The following is a 13,748-nucleotide window of genomic DNA, read 5'->3' on the forward strand; positions in this document are numbered from 1 at the left end:
GTTTGGCTGCTTGCAAAACTGCCCTATCAAATAGGCCGTATAGCTCTGTACGGGCAGTAGGTACAGTGCACAGTTGTTGAAGGTACAGGTGGCGCTGGTTCAGGCGGATGCAGTACTATTGGCTATTGGCTTAGGCGGCGTTTGCAGGTACAGACAGCAGGCTGAAAACAGTACGGACAGAGCAGTTGTCTGCAGTTCCGTACAGTCAGTACAGGCGCTGCTGTACGACAGCAGAAACAGTCAGCTGGACATCTTCAGGTTCAGGCGGCGCAGGCAAACAGAGTCCAGTCAGCAGGTACAGTCCGTACAGTTCTGTACGGACAGGTACAGTCAGACTCTACTGTCTTGTACGAACAAGTACAGGCAGGTAGTATCTCCAGCTGCACGTGGGATTTTATCAGAGTTTATTTGGTGCAACATTCAGGTGGTTGCAGGGAAAAGAGTACAGACAGTCGTTGTCAAGTACAGACTGGTACGAACTGTCCCACGAATGCAAAACCATGTGTTGATTTGGTAAGCTCTGAACTCGTCCATCTTTCTTTCTTTCCATTGGCTTATGTCTGCTGCAGAGTTGTGCTATCTGGCCCCTTGTGAGAGGAGGGGTATGGTAGATTGAAAGGGTGGAAACAGAGATTGGGCAGTGGATGTATGTTTGTGCTGAGTTGTGGAACCATGTTCATGGATATGCCAGATGTGTGCTCAAGGCTGCCCTGCTGAATGGTCTTGGCTGATCAGAGGGAAACACAGAGTGTTGCTTTTGTGGGACACAGATCTGTGTGTGTGAATCCTCTGTGCTAAAGAGGTATTGTGGGCTGCCAGATTGGACATACAGGTGTATTCTCCTGGCTGGCTTTATTGTACTCATCTTTACATCTTTTTGAAATTGAATAAAGAAATACCGCAAGGGGCGCCAAGCTTTGGGGCCAACAGGTGTCGTTCTCATTACAGTTTTGGGGCACTCTAGCTCCAATTAATTTTGTTTTTATATCTGGACTACAAGTGGAAGGGTGACTGCTAGTCTACCGCACTTTGGTTTCTACCAGAGGCCGGTTTCACTTAAGGGATTACAAAGATTGTGTTACAAAAAACTGGTAAACAGATGAAAAATACAAAATAATGCTGCCTAGCTAAAGCCCCAAGAAAGAAAGTTATATTAACATCTTCAAAAGACCCAAAGAGTTTGTGAGACCAAAATGATGTGTACATAGTGTCCATGAAATCTCGTCATGGATGAAATAAGATGAAGCAACAGTAAAACTGAAAACTGAAAGTTAAAGATGTCAGACTTTGAGATTATACAAGACAAAAAATCAAGATCCTACTATGCCAGGTATAGGTTACAATAACTGATGGGATATGGGAGAGCTGAATAAAAATAGTTAATCAACCTTGTATGTCAGGCAAGGGCCCATTGAGGATGTCCATCATGGGTGATACAAGAAGGCGAGAGAGACAGAGAGAGAGAGAGAGAGAGAGAATTTCTGAGATTAATCCCTGACCGATTTTTTGAGAGAGAAAGCAGTCAATCTTCTTGCTCTTTTTTACTATGTTCATTTCTTCAGGCTGAAGGTTTGAGGGATGCTCTGCCGCCATCCGACAAGTCCTTGAGCAAGTTATTTGGTGAGGCTCCAATGCTTCCGGAGGTTGCATTGCAACTGCTTGAAGCCCTTTGTAACCCAGGTGTCGAAAGCAAGGAAGGACTTGAGACTTCTATTGCTGAACGGATCACTCAAGGTTTAAGTGCTGTGTGGAGTCTGATCTTGCTGCGACCTCCGATCCGAACCAAGTGCTTAGATATTGCTCTTAAGGTTGTGGAGTTTGACCTTATGGTGGCTATTTTGCTATCATATTAGTTATTAACAAGTAATCGCCAAACGAATTGACAATAAATGTCTATCTCTTACATGTTTTCTGTTCAGTGTACAGTTCATGAGCTTGAAGACGTGCGAACAAAGGCGATTCGCCTGGTATGTGACCTGACCATTGACACACTGCATTTCTGACATTTGGGGGTGGGCCGGCAGGTGGGAGGAGGGAAGGGTAATAGTAGGCATCTATTTTATCTTGGGGTTTAAATTTCTTCAAAGATTTTTCCAGGGTGCATATAGCCATGCAATTTTTGCACTTATGTGTGTATATCAGGTTTGCATCTAATGTTCTTTTCATGTTGTCATACGACCTTGAGGTTGAGTCCCTTAACCCAAAGCTAATTGTCCTCCGGTGTACTTGGTGTAGGTTGCCAACAAATTGTATCCACTTAGTTACATCTCACAAAACATTGAAGAGTTTGCTACCAAGATGCTGCATATGGTTTTGGAAATGGGATCTAGGCGAGATGGGACACGAGATCCAGCAGGAGATGAGGTGTTGCTGCTGCAAGAGCCACAGACTGATCAGGTCTGAGGTGTTTGCTCGTTTCTTTTACATACCATTATCTTCCATTTTTCATGGTTGGTATTTCTGCTTCTTCCGGCATTCATAGTTATGAAAAACGAACTGTATAATGTTTGGGCTGAAGCGCCTGTTTCGTGGGAGAAGGGCTTAAAATGCCGTCAGCCTTTTTGGCTATTCCCCATTCGTTTCCCCCACAACACATACTGTTTCCCCTGCAAGACCCCCAATTTCAGGTTACTAGTAGCTTTTCTTCTGTTCTTTGTTTTCACCAATCTCTTTGCCCATGCTCTCCTATTCTCTTACAATTCAGTGTGTTTCTGTTCACCCTCTTCTTCTCCTATCTTTCCCTTATTTGCATCTCACTTGCTGATGTGGTGTTATTTAGTTTTAGAGTGCCATTTTCTGTTGCGCGCACACCCCTGCCCCCCCTTTTCTGGGCTTTGTTCATTAAGGCATCTATGAAGTTCACTGAATATAGAGGTCTCATGAGACAATGAGATATTAGTGTGCTTTGTGAAAAACAGTATAAGTAATCATGAAAATACCGTAGCTGAAAGTGGTCTGATCTTTTTGGTTAGGTGACAGAAAAAGGACTTAATCCCAAAGACATGAGCAGCGAACAAAATCTTACAAATGAATCTACTTTTGAAGAAGACCATCAGAAAACAGGCAAGAGCCTCGTGTCAATACAAGATGCACAACGTTGCATGTCCTTGTATTTTGCCCTCTGTACAAAGGTACTGCTTCAATGGCTTTTCATCACATGGACATTTATATCTGCTTTGTTAATGCACTAAGTCTTTATTGTTTTTTAACAGAAAAATTCACTTCTTCGAGAGATCTTCAATGTTTATGAACATTCACCTAAAGCTGTAAGGCAGGTATGGGAGTTTCCATTGGAGAACAATTTTGCATTTGAATAAAGGCTCGAAGAAATCAATTTGTATTACGGTGTGTGTGCATAAAGTAGAGAGAAGAAGAAGAAGATATATTAATGTCTTGCAAACGACCCAACGGGTCTATGAGACAAAAGGTGTACAATGTGTCCATGGAATCTCATCATGGAAAAAAAAGACGACATAACAAAAAAAGCCAACACTAATCCCTAGGTAAATGTAGATATGTATGGATCACCATCCTCATCATCGTGGATACAAAGTGGGTGTAGAGGATACAGGGGTGTGAGTGTGGAGAGGGAGCCATCCATCTATGTGTGGTGGTATAGGGGTCCATAAAGGATGTCCAGCACCGGCAAGGGGGTGAGGAGTGCCCCCAGATTTGCAGGGCCGAGGAGAAGCTGGGATGAGGTACCAGCTCTAGAGATGCTCAATGGTGGGCGAGGATCTCATCAATTTGGGGCTGGTGAGCCTTGGGTGCTCTAGGTCGAGGATGGTGAGGCCGTCTAGCTCTCCGAAGTGCAGTGGCATAAGGCAGGGTAACTCCAGTTGAGGGGCGAGATGGTGGGCCCCTCGTTTTCTACTGTGGTAGCCTCGTTTGTTTGAGTGTCCTCCTATGGGTGGGAAAACTGGTGATGGTAGATTGAGATGGGTGTCGGGGTTGAGGATCTCTGAATAGGAAGAGTCTAAGACAACGCTGATTTGGATACACTTCATAACCCGAGATAATGGCCCAAACTTCTCTCTGAATAGGTAGTGGAATCTCCCCCTGATCTCATAATACACCGGGCTTTGACAAATATAATGCTCCTTAGCCTCTACTCCTCCATGACAGAGTCTCTACTCCTCCATGACAGAGTCTGCTCTTTCTACTCTGTTGCTTTGCCAATCTCAATCTTGAGCCTATGGGATGAGACCATGAGCTGACCAAGTGCTATCCTCATGGCATGTGACATGAAAACATTCAGGTATCCTGGCCTCTGTATGAATCCATCCTCTCTAAGCCTCAGAAAATGGTCATTGCAGGATTGCATCTTGGGTAATAGGGGCTCCCCTAGGGTAATCCATGTATCTCGAATGTGTAACTGGAGCAAGTCATATCGAATTACCCGGTTCCTATCCACATGTGTGAGCCTGCTGTAGGGGTAGTCTGGGTCATATTGAAATGGGGGTAGTCGGCTCTCCTCCAGTCGGTGTGTGGTGAACCATGTGAGGACAAAACCATATCAGGATGGATGCTGTCACCATTTGGTCCCTTCACCAGTTTTGATTAGTGTTTTGGGACAAGCCCATTTGCATATTTGAAGTGTTTATCTTCAGTTTCGGATCCCCGATCGGTTACAGTCGTATCAGAGCATAGGCTCTCTCGGAAGTAGAGGCTTCCTTCCAACAACAAGGAAGAGAAAAGATCTGAAGTGGGGACCACACTGACCCAACAGTTTTGCTATTGAGCATCGCCAACTTATTCGCTTATGGAAGCAGTCATATGTCAAGGGCATGAGCAGTAGATAGCTTAGTCTAAGGATTTATGGATTCTAAAAATTTATCCTAAAAAATATGGAGTTGGCTTTATGTGCCTGTGTTTAGCACTTCTTTCCATCTGGATTATTGTGGATTATAAATCAAGCTTACAAGCAAGCTATATGGAGATATATCTCAGGATATCTTATGGATATGGTGACAAGATATTTCTTTTGGCTTCATGACGAATCTTGCAAAGAAAAGCTAAGGATACTTTAAGTTTTGCAAAGTTGGTGCTTCCTGCAATTTATTGAAAGTACACGATTATGGATTTATGGAGACTTTCCTAGTTTCGCCCATTTATTTGAGACATGATTATATCTTAAATACATGCATTAAAGTTTAAAGTTGCGGACAACTCTTATGAAGCTGGCCAGGATGTCACCTGCTTGGACATTTCCGAGTATCAAAGGTGCCTGTCGGCTTCAAGTGGAAGTATTCTTTTGTATGGCTATGGTTGCAACTACAGATTGGCAGTGGTTCTGCCACATTTGAAGAATATGTTTGTCTTATCAGGCTTATACAGTTGTGGACAGCTGTCTATAAGGCAGAGGGGATGTCACCATTTGGTCCCTTTGCTAGTTTTGATCAGTGTTTTGGGACAAGCCCATACATAAAACGGAACCAAGGTGAGAACGGGGATTTTCAAGAGAAGGGGTTAAGCTGAAGCATTCACTGGTAGGCCTCAAAGCATGAGCTTGATGGGATTTAAATCAGTTATGTGACTTATATGGTTTATAAGTCAATGTGTTCAGACATTATTAAAGTTTGGCCGGAACCTTTGGACAAAAGGGGGCTAGGAGCAAACTTGGGCAACGAGTTGGAAAAAAGCATAGCTGAAAAACAGGTAGTCGACGCCATCTAAAGAGGGGGGTTGAATCGTGCCAAAAAGCAGGAGGGAGGTTGCTCTTGGGGGATGCACATGCACCCACAGGCCGACTGTAGCTAGATCTCTCTTGCGCACATAGATCTACATGCGGGCAGTAATTGTTGTTTTTTCTCTCTCTGAGCTGGATGTATAGAGCTGTTTCTCTCCTTTGATTTGCTCTCAAGTCAGGCCGACTGTAGTTGATTCTCTCCCTTGTTTTGGCTGCCACCTTTAAGCTGGTTGACAGCAGGGTTGCAGCAGTGTACTGACCGTACAGTTGTGTGTAGAAGGCCATCACCTTGGTCTTACTAGGGTTAATTGACAAGCCCCTGTGCAAATAGAAGTCCTGTAGGGCATCCATGTGCTTCTGTAGTCCCTTTTGTGAGTCTGCAATAAGTACTATATCATCAGCATATAAGAGAATAGACACAAGTATGCCTGCTAGGGATGCCCCTCCACCTCCCACTTTGTCAATAAAGTTTGAGATCTTGTGAATGTATAGCCCAAAGAGGGTGGTGGATAGCGGCAGCCCTGTTTCACCCCAATAGTACTAGGTATCTCCTCTAAGAGTCCTCCAGGGCAGCTCACCCTCCCAACCACCGACTCATATAAAGCCATAATGCATCATGTCTGATGGAACCCCAAGGATCTGTAGGTGCTAGTAGGCGATCACATGGCACCGTATCAAAGGCTATGCGGTCATCGGCCATCAGCCTTGGCCTGCTCAATGAGGCTCTTGAGTGTGAAGATGTGATCTAGGGTGGAGAAGGTCCACCTGAACCCTGCCTGACCTCGTGCTCTATGCCAGCTGAGCTCTGACTCTAGGACGGATCCATATAGCTTGGCCAAGGTACGGTTGATCATGATGGTCCTGTAGTTATTGGTCTCCATAGTGTCCCCGACTAAGTGTATAGGTGAGATGACCGAGTGTGGGGAGAGGCTTCTGCCAGTGCTCTGTTAAACATGTAAGCCAAGAAGGGTGCAAGGGTGTCGGCTGCATGTGATAGGTGCTGTTATCTAATCCCCTCATGATCCTGGGAGGAGCCGTTTTGGAGTTTCCGGATGGCCTTTTCCACCAGGGCTGATGTGAAGGAAGTGGATGTACTGGGGCGAGGTTTGGGTGGGTGTGGGAGTGGAGGCTGAATGGGAATATGGTAAAGTGAGTGTGCATAAGTGTGCTGGGTGTGAGGATCTGTAATGGGTGTGGCTATGCGAGGCCTCCTTAGAGTTGCCACTCAAGAAGAGTTGGTATATCTCCCAGTATTGCTTTATCACATATACTCGTTTCTTGGGGCGAGTGAGAGAGTGGTGCCTCTCATATCTAGTGATAGCTCCAAGGTCCTGAGAAGCCCGCTGCAATTCTGTGCCCTCTTGGTCAAGTGCTTGTAGTCTGATAGGGTCCTCAAAGCTATATAACTGAGACTGCTCACTCTTGGTCCTAGCGTTGAAGTCCCCATTGAGGAGAACTTCACCTAGTCCCAACATGGCTGAGATCTCATCAGGCAATGATGCATAAGGGGACTCCTTCCTCTCCTCTGCTTGAGACCAAAGTGATACAATAATGTCCATGGCATATCTCATCATGGAATTGAAATTAAAACAGAAACAAAACATATGCAGGCAGGCGGGAGGGAGGCAGAGCGAAGCGGGTGGGAAAAGGGGGCGAATGCAGGCAGGCAAGCGGGAGGCAGAGCGAAGTGGGTGGGAAAAGAGAGATTAAGCGTCTACTAAAGAGCCAATGGGCCTATGAGACCAAAGTGATACAATAATGTTCATGGCATATCTCATCATGGAATTGAAAATAAAACAGAAACAAAACATAAACATAGCTATCTCATTGAGAGAGAGAGAGAGAGAGAGAGAGAGAGAGAGAGAGAGAGAGAAGAGGAGGAAGATTTCTTTTATTAATGTCGACAAAACACCCAATGGGTCTAAAGAAGAAGACGAAGGTTTCTATTATTAATGTCATTAAAAGACCCAGTGGATCTATGAGACCAACATATGTTACAAATGGAAACAAAAAGTGAAATGAAAAGAAGACCTGCGTATGCCTTCCTTGTACATGTGGTAATCCTAGCGCAAGACGCCCATAGATACTTGGGGAATGTGTCCCCGGATCTCCTCATCCAATGATAGTACCATCCTCCTCCAGAAGCGAGCATAGCCCGTGAAGTGGCCTCTCCATCGGGGCGGAGTATGTCTTGGATCTGCAGCTCATAGGCTGTAGGCCTGGATCCCCATATGCAGGGGCGTCTGGCTCTCAGGAGGGATTGCAGTGACACCACGGGTGTGGGGCCAAAGGATCCCACGAGCAGGTGAGGTGTAGTCTGTTCGGCGCTGAGGTCCAGCTATTCCTCATGGATGGCAAATGTTGGCCCAGAATTTTGTCCTCGATATTGGACCCAAGGGAGTTACTTCTTCAAGCTGAAAAAATCTGTAACCTTTGACCTAGGAGGCTACATAACACCTGCCGAAATGCAAGGTGGGCAAGGGTTGTTCTAAGAGGGAATATTACTGGTGAAGGTCAAGTTGGTATCATCAGGATCAAACTAGCTAGACAGTAGAGAGTGTGCGTGCTCATTTAGTTTGTATTAGGGCTATTTTTTTCTCAAGAAAAGTTCCTTCTATTAGTAGACGAAAGCATCTTTTCAAAAGCAGACTATAACTCTCTCGTGAGGTAATGATATAATCAAGTAAATGAAGGGAGGGGCTCCCTTTTTGGCTGGACGCTCTCCCGGGGGGGGGGGGGGGGGGTATATTGGGCGAGAAAAAGGCGAAGGCATGCAAATCTTTATGATGAGTTATGTTGCTTGCTGGAGGTGGTAGGTGCCCTGCAGCAGTCATGGGTTGTGTTCTGCCAACTACGTTTCTTGTTTGTTCTCTTTGTGGTGGCATGCTATGCCATGCATGCAATGACTGCTGCTACAGGTTGGTGACCGATGTTAGTGACTTGCAAAATGTGTGCCACTTTTAATTTCACAGTGTGCTGGATGTTTCTTTGTGATGGTTAAGTGGTCTTGGAAGCTTGGTTAAAGGCTAGTTCATGCTGGTTCAAGGGGCCAAATTAACTTGAGCATCCATTCCTTTTTTCTCCTTTGCATTAGGGTTAGCTTGTGTTTGTGAGCTCAGGGTGACCACAGATCAATTCCCCTTATGGAACTGCTTAATTCAATTAATTCCTCATGTGCAGGCAGTTCATAAGCACATGCCAGTTCTTATTCGGACAATAGGCTCTTCATCGGCAGATGTGCTGCAGATAATCTCAGATCCTCCCATTGGCAGCAAGAACCTTGTCCTTCTGGTGGTTCCCTTCCCTTTCATATCCATATGAGTATTGTTGATTTGTGAGAAATGGACAGACAATCAGCTAAGGTGCTGCCAATTGAACTCTTATACAAAACTTGAAGGCTTATGGATGCTCTGCCTTGGCTGTTACAGGTGTTGCATGTACTAACGGAGTCAACGACACCATCCCCAGAACTAATTGCTGCTGTCAAGCAGTTATATGAGTGCAAAATAAAGGTATGTATTTATGTGATGTGACCATGTGATGCACTTGAAGATGGTATGAAGGGTAAGGTTTAGAATGATACATATAAGCTCATTTCTTCTAATTGAGCAGGATGCAAAGTTTCTCACTCCAATATTGTCATCCTTGTCAAAAGAAGAGGTCTCGCTCTCTCTCTCTCTCTCTCTCTTATTGTACACACATGAGCCCCTGATGTATCTATCCCTTGCATTCATATGTTATCAGGGTAAAGATAGCTAGTTTTATTTTATTTTATTTTCAGTTTTCCATGTTTCAGTATTCTTGTATACATTTTGGTCTCGTAGACCCATTGGGTCTTTTGAAGACGCCAATATTACTCTCTCTCTCTCTCTCTCTCTCTCTCTCTGCTCTAGTTACATTGTAGCATTGTACCAGTGGCACTTACAGGGTGGTTGTTTCTTCTCTCAGCTCTAGGTACATTGTAGCACTGTACCAGTGGCACTTAAGTGTTGTTGTTTCTTCTCTCAGCTCTAGTTGGGTGTTTTAAATTATGTTTTTTTCAATGATTTTGTCACTTCATGGTTACATTGTAACACTTTTGGTCTTACACCCTACCCTTTGGTCTTTGGTAAACGTTAATCTCTCTCTCTCTGTCTCTCTGCTACCTGTATCTCCTTTTGTTCTGCACATGGTGTCTTCTAGGCAATCCTTCACCAGGTTGTGAATGGCCTAACATCCCTGAATATTTCTTGAAGGTTTTGCCCATCTTCCCCCGCCTGGTTGCTCTGCCTTCTCAGGATTTCAAAGGTGCCCTAGATCGAATCCTTCAGGTACCAGAACACGTTCCACAAAATCTAACATGATTCAGTATAATGAAAGAGGTTTCTGCATGCACCCTGTTTTACCCCAGGGAAGGCCTTTGTTGCTGTCTTTTTGCAGGGTTCGGTACATACAGGTCCTGCATTGACACCAGCAGAAGTTCTTATTGCAATACATGGGATCGATCCAGAACGAGATCATATACCCTTATCCATGGTAACAGATGAAGCCGATTTGTGATTGTGTTTCAACTTTTCAAGTTTGTAACTGGTTTCTATACTGAATATATGCACCATTTAGGCAAACCACAATGAACCACAATTTCAGGATTCCTTGGAGACTGTGTCTGCCATTGTTCTAGCTATGAAGAGACCATGCCTAGCCTTTGAATCAGACATCATTAGGTCTCAAATGAAAAAGATAATTGGTTGCTGTGCAGGTGAAAGATGCATGTGCAGTATGTTTCCAGCAGCGGACTGTATTCACACAACAAGTTCTTGCAAAAGTTCTTAACCAATTGGTAAGTTCTTGGTTAAAAAAGCATGGTGTGTAGAGAGAAAGAAAGAAAGAAAGAAAGATTTTATTAACGTCTTCCAAAAGACCGAACTCGGCCTATGAGACAAATCGGTGTACCTGTATGGGGTATCCTTTGTCATCCCAACAAAATGAAAAAGTACTAAACTAAAAAGCTGAATCTGGGTGTGCAATAAGTACAATGAGTGGGGGAGGGGATGGAGCTCTACTACTAGGAGAATGCAAAGCTATATGCATGGAGTATACAATCATGATATGCAACCTAGCTAGCTCCATCCTGTACCATACTGGGGGTATAAAATGGTATACATCAATGAAGGGGGTGTCCACAGCTCCGTGAAGAACATGCCTGGGTCTGCTCTGCGAGCTAGTCGCTCTGCACCCTCTCTGTGAAACTGAGCTCTGATCTCTGTCATCTCTCTTTGGTATAGGCGTGGTGTCCGAAAGCCAGGTGTCCTCTGTCTCCTACGGGCTCTGAGTGTCTCTGCTCTCTGGAAAGTAATTCTGTGCCGTGTAGGGGCTGGGAGTGGGATGGATCTCTGAAAAAATGTAGTAATCTGTGTCTGTCGTCCCCCCTCTGGAGCTGTCTGAGCCTGTAATGATGTCTCTCTGTGACGCTGTATGTCTAGAATGAATCTCCCCAGTATGCGCTGGTCTGCTGCCTCAAAGATCTGGGGTAGGGAATGTGGCTCTCTGAATAAAATGTGATCTCTCTCTCTCTGATGGCTGTATACATAATGCTCCTCACTCTCCCACCTCCTCTCTGCACAATCTACATACCCTCTCCTCTCGGGGGACCCGTGCTGCTCTGCCAGTCTCAATCTCCAATCGGTGTGATGAAACTCTAAGCTGACCAATAGCCACTCGGGAGCCGTGTGGTAAAAAGTCCTCCATGTATCTAGGCCTCTCTATAAATCCATCATCAGTGATACTCATGAAGTGATCTCTGTAGTATAGCATCTTCGGTGGAAGAGGCTGTGTAGGCGATATCCATGTCTCTCGTGTATAGAGCTGCCATAGGTCTTGTCTCAATACTCTGTTCCTCTTACTATGAGAGATGGATATGTGGTGCATCCCTGTCATACTGGAACGGTGGTAGATGATCCATGTCTAGGCCATGCTATGAGAACCAATGTGTGACGTGTGCATACCATGATCCTCTGTCTCCTGCCTCAGCCAGCTGTCTAGATGCCTCAAAAGCTCTGTATGACAATCTGTCCTGTACATCTGAGAGAGAGAGAGAGAGAGAGAGAGAGAGAGAGAGAGAGAGAGAGACAAAGAAAAAGATATATTAACGTCTACGGAAGGCCAGATTGGCCTACAAGACAAATCTGTATACAACAAGTCCATGTCCTAAGTATCATGGAAAGAAAAACTGAAATGAAAAGCTAATCCTAGTCATATGCAGCTCACTATGCAGTCACTGTCTAGCATGCTATAGATGTACAATCATGATAAGTGGTATACTACTAATTCCAACTAGTGGAGATGGTGGGGTGTAGTACATCATACATGGGGCATGGGGCGAGGAGGACCTCTTCTATGCCCTGTTGTAGCCTCTGGACTCTCTCCTCCATAGCTCTGCGGTATGGTGCCGGATCTGGGCGGACTGGGCCTGATGGAGTAGTGGTGGTCTGCGTCCGGGTAGTTGTGGTCTCCTGGCAGCTCTGATCTCTGAGGCCCTCTGTAGTGTGCGCCCTCGTTGGGAGGTAAATGATATAGGGGGAGGTGGATGTGGCTTGTTGATAAGCCTGAAGAAGCCGGTGATCTGTGGGGCTGGGATCTTTGGCTCTGCACCTGTAGAAGCCTCTCTCTATGTCAATGTAGCTCAAGGAGGAAAAGGCCTAGGCATCTCTGATGAGGATACTCCCATCACCTGGCTAAGTGGGCCAAAACCCTCTTTGAACAAGCAGTGGTATCTCCCTCTGATCTCATAATGTACAGGGCATCTGCATATGTAATGCTCCTCTGTCTCTACCTCTCTGTGGCATAATCTGCATACTCTGTCCTCTCTAGGGATCGTGTTGCTCTCCCTGCCTCAATCTCCAGAGTGTACTTCAATATAGCTTGGGCGCTTGACAAATCCATTCTCGGTGAATCTAAGGAAATGATCTCTGTAGTAGTGTATCTTGGTGGGAAGGGGAGTGGACCAAGTCTCCGTGGTGTGCATCTGGTGTGTCAAAACTCTATTTCTCGCTCTAATGCGTCTGATGTAGGCTATGGTCTGAAATAGAGCCTCTACCATCATGGGGGGCACTGCAAGCCGATCACATGTGGTAGTGATGATATGGCCAACCATGAGAGTCTTGTAGTTCGTGAGGTCCACCTGATATGTGAATGGGGTAATAATATTCATGCTCCATGTGTGTGGGAAGCCCTCTACAAGTGCGTTGTTGAAGAAATGTGCAAGGAAAGGAGCTATGGTGGTAGAGGCATAAGAGAGGTGCTCGCCTCCTATCCCTGTATGATATGCGGATCTCCCATGATGTAGCCTCTTAAGAGCTTTCTCTACCATACTTGAAGTGAAATGTCACGATTGTGACTAACTCTCTTAATCTCTCCTTAATTACTCCTTAATTACTCTCTTAATCTCTCCTTAATTACTCCTTAATCCCCTATTAACTGAAAGGACACCTGTGAAGGGTCATACCCTTACACATGGGTCACTATCAAAGGACATGTCTATTCATTAAAAGACACACCCCAAGTCCAAAGGACATAACCGTTGACTCAAGAGCCACACCCCTTCCCAGGGATGTGTCTCTTCACTTGTACCCTTTCGGCCTCTATTTAAGAAAGGCCCTGTCTCAATGCAAACATCTCAACTCAATCTTTCTTGCAGCATTTGTCTTATGTTTGTTAATTAAGTCTTAATCATGTTAATAAAGCTATAAAAGCTTTACAGTGGTATCAGAGCAAAATTTTTCCTACCCGTGGGTTGTGAAGCCCTCACCCTCTCCGCGGCACTCCCTCGTCCACCCCCTCTTCTCAGTGTTGTATGGAGGCGGAGGAAAGATCTTCTCACCCGCTGCAGATGCCTAAAGATTAAGCCTCGCTGAAATTTTTCCCCGTCCCAACCCGATGGAGTTCTTGCAGCCGTCCCCCTCTGCCCGCACCCTCGGTGGTCCCGTGAACGCGCCTCGCGCACCCAGAGTTATTGCCCTCGCGCCTCGTGCCTAGACGGGTCCTTGTTGCCCTTCGGCCTCCGTGCTGCCTGGCCGCCCCT

The 13,748-nt window shown here is 45.4% G+C and overlaps 1 protein-coding gene across 1 annotated transcript in view; it reads left to right on the forward strand.

Annotated features, from left to right (window-relative positions):
- The window catches only part of LOC147618850 (uncharacterized), a 103,624-nt gene that overhangs the window by 54,656 nt on the left and 35,220 nt on the right, over positions 1-13,748 (forward strand). Inside the window, exons 13-23 of the mRNA XM_086773931.1 lie at positions 1,563-1,808; positions 1,920-1,967; positions 2,236-2,397; positions 2,973-3,131; positions 3,213-3,275; positions 8,870-8,980; positions 9,118-9,201; positions 9,302-9,349; positions 9,925-9,999; positions 10,109-10,204; positions 10,428-10,508. Coding sequence (XP_086630057.1) covers positions 1,563-1,808; positions 1,920-1,967; positions 2,236-2,397; positions 2,973-3,131; positions 3,213-3,275; positions 8,870-8,980; positions 9,118-9,201; positions 9,302-9,349; positions 9,925-9,999; positions 10,109-10,204; positions 10,428-10,508 — 1,173 coding nt within the window. The remainder of the gene's footprint in view (positions 1-1,562; positions 1,809-1,919; positions 1,968-2,235; positions 2,398-2,972; positions 3,132-3,212; positions 3,276-8,869; positions 8,981-9,117; positions 9,202-9,301; positions 9,350-9,924; positions 10,000-10,108; positions 10,205-10,427; positions 10,509-13,748) is intronic.

This window comes from Cibotium barometz, chromosome 34, assembly GCF_041138505.1.
Source record: "Cibotium barometz isolate CiBa-2024 chromosome 34, ASM4113850v1, whole genome shotgun sequence".
NCBI classification, from domain to species: Eukaryota; Viridiplantae; Streptophyta; class Polypodiopsida; order Cyatheales; family Cibotiaceae; genus Cibotium; species Cibotium barometz.